This window comes from Buteo buteo, chromosome 30, assembly GCF_964188355.1.
Source record: "Buteo buteo chromosome 30, bButBut1.hap1.1, whole genome shotgun sequence".
Taxonomy (NCBI): Eukaryota; Metazoa; Chordata; class Aves; order Accipitriformes; family Accipitridae; genus Buteo; species Buteo buteo.
The window spans coordinates 192,246-200,630 of record NC_134200.1 but is presented as its reverse complement, the minus strand read 5'-3'; the positions used below and the strand labels follow the sequence as shown (position 1 = coordinate 200,630).

Genomic DNA, 8,385 nt, shown 5'->3' with positions numbered 1-8,385 from the left:
AACTGGAAGATGTCGTAGCGCCCTGGGGCGTCCCCGTTCTCGTTGAAGGTCACCGGCGTCCCCGCGCTGCCTGCGCACCAGTAAGAACCAGTAAGAAAATACCACTAAAAACCGCTATAAACCAGTAAAAACCAGTAACACCCGCTACCACTATGCAGTAAGGCTCCACATCGCTCCCCCCCAGCACCGGCATTCCCCCCGCTATAGTGCAAGCCGGTGCTCCCAGTATATCCCAGTAAGGCCTCCAGTGCCTCCCAGTTCCTCCCAGTAAGCCACCAGTCCCTCCCAGCACCCCCCCAGTCACCCTCAGCCACCTCCCAGCACCCCCCAGCTCCCTCCTAGCGTCCCCCAGCCCCCTCCCAACACCTCCCAGTGCCTCCCAGTACCGTTAAAGGCGACGCGGCGGATGTGGGCGAGGAGGCGGCGGCCATCGGGGGGGTCCATGCGGGCGCAGAGCCCCCCCCCCGGACAGGCCTCCCCCAGGAGGCTGTGGAGGCCGTGGGCCATGGCCAGCACCGCGTCGATGACAAACTGCACCTTCCCCTCCTGCTCGTAAGGCGAGTCCCGACCAATCCGCTCCCGGCCTGCCCCACACTTGGGGGTCAGGGACCCACGGCTGCCCCAGAAGTTGGGGGGCACCCAGGGGTACCCATCGTACGGGGGGGGGGAAGGCACCCAGGGTTGCCCCATGGGGTGGGGAGTAGGTATGAGAGTGCCCCGTGATGTGGGGAGGGGTTGGGTGGGAAGGCTCTGCCCCACACTTATGGGTCTGGGACCCATGGCTGCCCCACAGGTGGGGTGTGGGCATGTAGGGTGCCTCGTACATAGGGGTCAGGTTCCCATGAGCGACCCACACATGGAGCTCAGCACAGACCGCCCCCCATTGCAGCCATGGGGCGGAGCCAGACGCCGTGGGGCAGCCGGGGGTGCTGTGGGGCACACAGTGGGGTGCTATGGGGCAGAGCCCGGGGTGCAATGGGGCACACGGTGGGGCACGCCATGGGGCAGAAGGAGGTTACCTGTGCACTTGCGGATGGGTGTGCCGGGGCCACCATGGGGCTCGCCGTGGGGCTCGCTGTGGGGCAGGCGGCAGTTGAAGTCGTCCTCCCAGAACTCGTGGAACCAGAGGTTGCGGCGGTTGTTCTCCAGCGAGCGGGAGGTGAAGTACTCGTCGAAGCCTGCAGGGGGGCACCCCATGGCGCCGTGGGGCACGCCGTGGGGCACGCCATAGCCCGATAAGCAAGATGGTGACGGGACCCTCCTCAAAAAGCCCCCCCCCCCCCATCCCGAGCCAAACAAATCCCGTCCCGTTCCCCACCAAGGGTGCTGTGGGGCTGCCCCATAGCACCGTGGGGCTGCCCCATAGATCCCAGGACTCACCGGGGACGGAGGCGCGCTTGGGGAGGATGGTGATGGCGCCGCGGGCGGCCGCCTCCAGCCCCTGCACTGGCGCCATCTTGGCCCCCCAACTGTCGGAGCCCACCCAGGAGAAGTGACCCGAGAGGTTGGCCAGGGCCGCCGCCTCCAGCACCCGCCTGCGGGAGGGAGGGGGGGGGGTTACTGGGAGCACTGGGGGGGACTGGGAGGGCACTGGGGGGTCTATTGCGAGGGAAGGGGGGGCAGACCGGCTGAGTTGCTGGTGCTTCCTGCTCTATACTGGTTTATACTGGGGGGGGCTACGGGGCTATACTGGTTTATATCAGTCTATACTGGGGGCTACCGGCCACTCATTTGACGTCACCCACACTGGTGGAGCCACTACGGGTTGTGCTGGGGGCACTGGGGGCGGTTCCTGGGCCAGTTCCTGGTTTATACTGGTCCGTACTGGTTTATACTGGTCTCACCGGATGTCATCCTCGTTGGCGAAGAGGACGACACCGCGGGCGGTTGACGTCTCCATCAGGCGCCCAATCACCTTGGCGAACTCCCCCGGGCGCGGCTCCCGTGGGATCTTGATGGACTGGGCGATGCACAGGCCCCCTGCACCAGTACAAACCAGTACGGACCAGTACCTCCACCACCACCCAGTAGACCCCAGTTAGGCACTGGTGGTGGCGAAGGGGGCAACACCTTCCCCACTCCTCCGCTGAGCCCTCCCTCCCAGTATAGCCCAGTGCTTCCCAGTATCTCCCAGTATATCCCAGTGCTTCCCAGTATCTCCCAGTATGGCCCAGTGCCCCTCCCAGTATCTCCCAGTACGGCCCAGTCCCTCCCTGGTCTCACATGAAGATGTGAACACCTTTCCCTTTCCCACCACAGTTTCTGTCACATATGAGGGCGGATCCCTCCCTCCCGGTCCTCCCAGTATATCCCAGTCCCTCCCACCGTATCTCAGTCCCTTCCAGTATATCCCAGTGCCTCCCAGTTCCTCTCCCAGTGCCTCCCAGCCTACCCCACTCCCTTCCTAGTCTCAAACCAAGGCATCTCCGCCTCTCCCGCTCAATTTTCTGTCACGTACGAGGGCAGATCCCTCCCTCCCAGTGCCTCCCAGTGCCTCCCAGTGCCTCCCAGTGCCTCCCAGTGCCTCACCGGCCTCGCGGGAGCTCTGGACGAAGGCCTCGACGCCGCTCTCGCCGTAGTTGCCCTCGGAGGCGAGGGTGGAGACGTAGCTCCAGCCCAGGGCCCGCACCACGTCCACCATGGCCTGCGCCTGGTACGAGTCGGGGGGCACCACCCGCGAGAAGTACTCGTAACGCCCCGGGTCGCTCAGCTCCGGCGCCGTCGAGGCGTAGCTGATCTGCGGGATCTGGGGACGAGAGGGGACGCGTCGGGGACGTCGGGGATGTTCGGGACATCGGGGATGTCGGGGACGTTGGGGATGTCGGGGACACAAAGGAGCGAGGGGACGTTGGGATGTGGGGGCTCAGCTCCGGCACCGTTGAGGCGTAGCTGATCGGGGGACGTCGGGGACATCGAGGACGTTGGGGACATGGGGGGGGCAGGAGGGGACCTGGCACTGGGGGGGTGACACATGGACACACCCAGGGGGGAACAAGCCGTCCGGGCCCCCCCCGTGTCCCTAATCCCCTCTAATCCCCCCGGGGCCATTTGCTGCCGCCCCAGGGCATTGTGGGTAAGACCCCCCCCCCTGCAGGGGGGGGGAAGGTTCTGGAAGGGGACCCGGGTGTCCGGGGTGTCCCCATGTCCCCCCCCCCCCACTCACAGGGAGGGCCTGTGACAGGGACACCATGGGGACAGAGCTGTCCCCCCCATGTCCCCAACGTCCCACAGGACATTGGCCCCCGTGATGGGGATGAAGATGTCCCCCGTGTCCCCCCAAAGCCCCCCCCCACGTCCCCAACACCCTCCAAATGTCCCCAATGCCCCCCCCATGTCCCCAACGTCCCCAACTCACCGCGAAGAGCCGCAGAACGTTGGCCACCATGATGGAAACGGAGCTGGCGGAAGCGCCGATGACCCCCACCAATCTTTCAGGGGGGGGTCTTCGTGGGGGGCTACCGTCGGGACACGTTCCTTCCCCCCCCGCGGGGGGTAAAAGACTCCGAACGAAACTCAGAGCTTGTTCGAGGGCGTAGGTGTCCCGGGAGCAGGTGTCGAGGATCCGAGCACCCAACGTGAGGTTGGGGAGCACCCGGGGGTCCCCGTTGACGCGATCGAGGGCGTAGAGCATGGCTTCCAACCGATGAATCCCTTTTTCTTTTTTTACCGGACCGCATGGAATTCCGGCGGGTCCGCGGGCGTGGACGGGGAAAAGTCCCCCTAAAGTGAGGTCACCTTCCAGGCGGATGGCGTGGGGTTGGGTGGGGGATGGAGGGGCCGAGCCGAGGGGCCAGAGGGTGCTCAGGGTGCTGAGGGTCAGCAGGAGCAGCATGGCGGGGCTGGGGAGGGGGGGGGAGAGAAGGGGGGGAGTTAGGGGGCAGCCTATGGTGTGGGGTGACACCCTATGGGGCAGGGTAGCACCCTATGGGGTGTGGGTGACACCCTATGGGGCAGGGTAGCACCCTATGGGGTGGGGGGCGACACCCTATGGGGCAGGGTAGCACCCTATGGGGTGGGGGGACACCCTATGGGGGGAGGATAGCACCCTAGGGGGTAGGGTGACACCCCACAGGGCAAGGGCTGGGGGGGCTGGCACCCACCTATGATGGGGGTTTGGGGGTCCTCGGCACCCTATAGGGTGTGAGGGGGGACTTGGGGGTCCCACAGCACCCCATAGGGTGCGGACTGGGGGGTTCCAGGTCCCTGGGGGTCGTGTCGTTTCCCCCCCGCCAAGTCCCGCTCACCTGCGTTGGTGCTCCCGGGTCCCCTGAGAGCCAGCAGCGAATGCGGGGGTGGGGGTGGGGGCTCCCCCCCTCCCCCACACCCCAGACATCTGGGTGTTCCCCCCCCCGCTGCCCCCGCTGAGCTTGACCAAACTCCCATGATCCTCTAGGCCACCCCCCTCCAATTAAAGCTGCTGTTAATTACTTTGGGGGGGGGATTAAGGACACCACCCCCCCCCCCCGCAAAAAAACCCACCTGGGGGTCCTGCTGTGGGGCTGGGGCTGCTGTGGGGTGGGTGCTGTGGGGCTGAGCACCCTGGGGGGATTGGGGGGGCCCTAATCCCCCCCCAGCTGCCAGATTAGCGCTGGGGGGATAGCGGGAGGAGGGGGATAATCCCGCTGCTCGGCTGCAGCCAGGGGAGCCAGGCGTCCGGGCCCGTGACCCCCCGCCATGGGGCTGAGGGGACATTTGGGGGGGGCTGAAGGGACATTTTGAGGGGGCTAAAAGGGACATATGGGGCTTAGGGGGACAATGGGGGGGGGCTGAGGGGACTTTTTGGGGGGCTAAAGGGGACATCTGGGGCTGAGGGGACATAGGGGGGCTATGGGGGGGCTGAGGGGACATTTTGTGGGGGGCCGAAGGGGACATATAGGGCTGAGGGGACATGGGGGGCTCTGGGGGGCCTGAGGGGACATTTTGTGGGGGGCCGAAGGGGACATATGGGGCTGAGGGGATATGGGGGGGCTGTGGGGACATTTGGGGAGGGCTAAAGGGGACATCTGGGGCTGAAGGGACATGGGGGGGCTATGGGGGCGCTGAGGGGACATTGGGGGGGGGCCGAAGGGGACATCTGGGGCTGAGGGGGACAATGGGGGGGCTACGAGGGGGCTGAGGGGACCCGGGGGGGGGGTCGAGGGGCCCTTGGGGGAGACAAGCCTGAGGGAAACGAAGCCTGAAGAGCCGCCGCCGCCGGCCGCGACCGTGAAGCGACCGTTAACGACCGTTAAACGGCGCCGCCGCGCGCCCTTCCCGCCCAAACGCCGCCGCGCGCCCTTCCCGCCCAAAACCCCTAACCACGCCCCCGCCTCTCAAACCACGCCCCCGCCGGCTCCGCCGCCCCGCCCACCCACTCCTCCGCCGCGCTTTCCGGCTTTTTCGCGACAGCGCCCGTCCCCTCTCGACGGCGCTTTACGGCTTTCCTGTCATTTTACGACACAGGCCGGTGGTGCTCTCAGGGTGCGGAATCGGCGGGGGCCGGAGGGGGGAAATTTGGGGGTCCCGGGGGGGGGGAGGGGGTTTAGGGGGGGGTCTTAGTGGTGTGGGGGATCCCCTGGGGGGGGGGAGCCCCCAGTGGGGGTAATGGGGGGACTGGGGGGTCCAGGGGGGCCCTATGGGTGGGTTGGGGGGGGGCCCTGGAGCGGTTTTGGGGTGTAGGAGCCCCTGGGGGGGTCCAGGGGGGCCCTATGGGTGGGTTGGGGGGGGCCCTGGGGCGGTTTTGGGGTGTAGGAGCCCCTTGGGGGGGGCCCTGGGGGGCCCTATAGGGGGTTTCAGGGGGGACTGGGGGGTTTGGGGGGGACCCTGGGGGGGTCCAGGGGGGCCCTATAGGGGGTTTCAAGGGGGACTGGGGGGTTTGGGGGGGGCCCTGGAGGGGTGTTGGGGTGCAGGGGCACCCTATGGGGGCTGGGGGGGGTCTCTGGGTGCCCCCCCCCATTAACCCCCTCCTCCCCATGGCAGGGGCGATGGCCGCAGGTGAGCGAGTCCCCCCCGAGGAAGAGGAGGAGGAAAAAGAGGAGGAGGAAGAACCAGAGGAGGAGGAAGAAGCGGGGGAGGAGGAAAGCACCCAGCCCCCCCCCTCTGAGGTCGGGTGCCCCCCGAAACGGGTGGTGCCGGGGGTGCTCTACCTCTCCTTCCTCCCCCCGGGCTTTGGCCCCCGCCACGCTCGGGCGCTGCTGGGGACCCACGGGGAGTTGGGGCGCATCTTCCTGCAACCCCGAGGTGAGCACCCGTGGGGGGGGGGGGGGTGTCACGGGGGGGGGGGCCCAGGGTGGGGGTCAGGGGGACCCCCCCAACACTCCTCTGAATTGGGGCGCATCTTCTGCCGATAGTGGGGTGAGCACATGTGGGTGGGCGTCGGGGTGCTGCTGGGAGGGGGGGGGGGGGCCAAAGGGATCGGGGTGGGGGTCAGGGTGCCCCATAGAGCTCCTATAGGTCCAGGAATGGGGGGGTCAGAGCCCCCCCACCAGCCAACACCCATGGGTGGGGGGTCAGGGTGGTCCCTAGAGCCCCTATAGGTCCAGCAATGGGGGGGTCAGAGCCCCCCCACCAGCCAACACCCATGGGTGGGGGGTCAGGGTGGTCCCTAGAGTCCCTATAGGTCCAGGAATGGGGGGGTCAGAGCCCCCCCACCAGCCAACACCCATGGGTGGGGGGTCAGGGTGGCCCCTAGAGCCCCTATAGGGGTCAGAGCCCCCCCCCCCCGGTGGGGGTGGGGTGCCTAACCAGCACCCACGGGTGCTCCCCCCTCCCCAGGCGGAAGAGTGAGGAAGAGGAGGCAGCGCCCGGGGCCTTCGGCCGGTTCCTTCGTCGAGGGTTGGGTGGAATTTCGGGACAAACGAGCGGCCAAACGAGCGGCCGCCCTCCTGCACGGGACCCCCATGACCCCCCGCCCCCGCAGCCCCTTCCGCCATCACTGCTGGAGCCTCAAGGTGGGGGGGGCGAGGGGCATTTTTGGGGGGGGGGTCCCAGATACCTGGGTCTGATTTTTTGGGTGGGGGGAGGTGTCTTGGGGTTCCTTTTTGGGGGGGGGGTAGGTGATTGTAGCACTTTCTGGGGGGGGTCCTGGATGCATGGGTGCCTTTTTTGGGGGGGAGGGGTGTCTTGGGGGGTCACTTTTGTGGGTGTGGGGGGTCCTGGATATGTGGGTGCCCTTCTGGGGGAGGGGTTTGGGGTCCTTTTTAGGGGGGAGGGGCAGGTCTTGGGGTCCCCCTTTTTGGGGGGGGTCTTTGGGGTCCTTTTTAGGGAGAGGGGCAGGTCTTGGGGTCCCCCTTTTTGGGGAGGGTTTTGGGGTCCTTTTTAGGGGGGAGGGGCAGGTCTTGGGGTCCCCCTTTTTGGGGGGGCTCTTTGGGGTCCTTTTTAGGGGGAGGGGCAGGTTTTGCGGTCCCCCTTTTTGGGGGGGGGTCTTTGGGGTCCTTTTTAGGGGGGAGGGGCAGGTCTTGGGGTCCTTTTTAGGGGGAGGGGCAGGTCTTGTGGTCCCCCTTTTTGGGGAGGGTTTTGGGGTCCTTTTTAGGGGGAGGGGCAGGTCTTGAGGTCCCCCTTTTTGGGGGGGTGTCCCCTTTTTTTAAGGGGGGGGGCACTTTGAGACCTTCCCAGACACTTGAATCCCCTCGTTAAAACCTCGACCCCATTGAGTGGTGCCGGGGGGGGGGCCGGCTCCCTACTCCCCCCAAACCACACCGGGGGGGTACAGGAGGGTTTTGGGGGGGGGGTGTCTTAACACCCCCCCCCCCCGCCCCCCCCCCAGTACCTCCCCGGTTTCCGCTGGCCCCACCTGAGCGAACGCCTCAGCTACGAACGGCAAGTGCGAGCTCAGCGCCTTCGGGCCGAAGTGGCTCAGGCGAAACGGGAGGGGGGCTTCTTCGCCGCCCGCCGAGACCCCCCCCCGGCACCCAGGGGGGATGCCGCCCCTCCCCCCGCCGGCCGAGACCCCCCCGCCCAGCCCCCGCCCCCGGCGCTTCGCCCAACGAGCCACCGAGGAAGAGATTTGGGGACGCAAAAGGCGGCCCCCCCCGAACGCGCCCCCCCGGCGGTTGCTGGAGAAGGTTTTTGGGGGTGGGGGGGGGTGAGGCCCCCACCCCCCAACTTTCCATTTTTCTCCTTAAAACTTTTATTACATTAAAAAAAATAAGTTCCTCGCGGTCTCTTTAAATTCTGCCGACGGGAGGGGGGGCGGAGCTAGAGGAGTGGGGCATGGCCATAGGGGAAGGGGGCGTGGCCAAGGGGGGGTGGGCGGGGTTATGGCTTCAGCGCAAATCTCCCTGAAGGTGGCAGGGGGCGGAGTAAAAAGGGTGGGTGTGGCCTCGAGGGGGCGGGGCGTGCTTCGCCCCGCCCCCTCCCGCATGACCCGTTTCGTCCGTGCCTCCCCCCTGCTTTTTTGCCCAAAAT

The 8,385-nt window shown here is 66.9% G+C and overlaps 1 protein-coding gene and 1 pseudogene across 1 annotated transcript; one reads left to right on the top strand and one right to left on the bottom strand.

Moving 5' to 3' along the window:
- Nucleotides 1–3,646, bottom strand: part of LOC142025789 (metabotropic glutamate receptor 6-like) — a 17,534-nt pseudogene extending 13,888 nt beyond the window's left edge.
- A 1,788-nt stretch (nt 3,647–5,434) lies between these two features.
- Nucleotides 5,435–8,132, top strand: ABT1 (activator of basal transcription 1). Its single transcript, XM_075018636.1, is given in 5 exon segments — nt 5,435–5,460; nt 5,959–6,219; nt 6,754–6,929; nt 7,745–7,954; nt 7,956–8,132. Coding segments are annotated over 4 exon segments (753 nt in total). The 5' UTR covers nt 5,435–5,460; nt 5,959–5,963; the 3' UTR covers nt 8,067–8,132.
- The last annotated feature ends 253 nt before the right edge of the window (nt 8,133–8,385 follow it).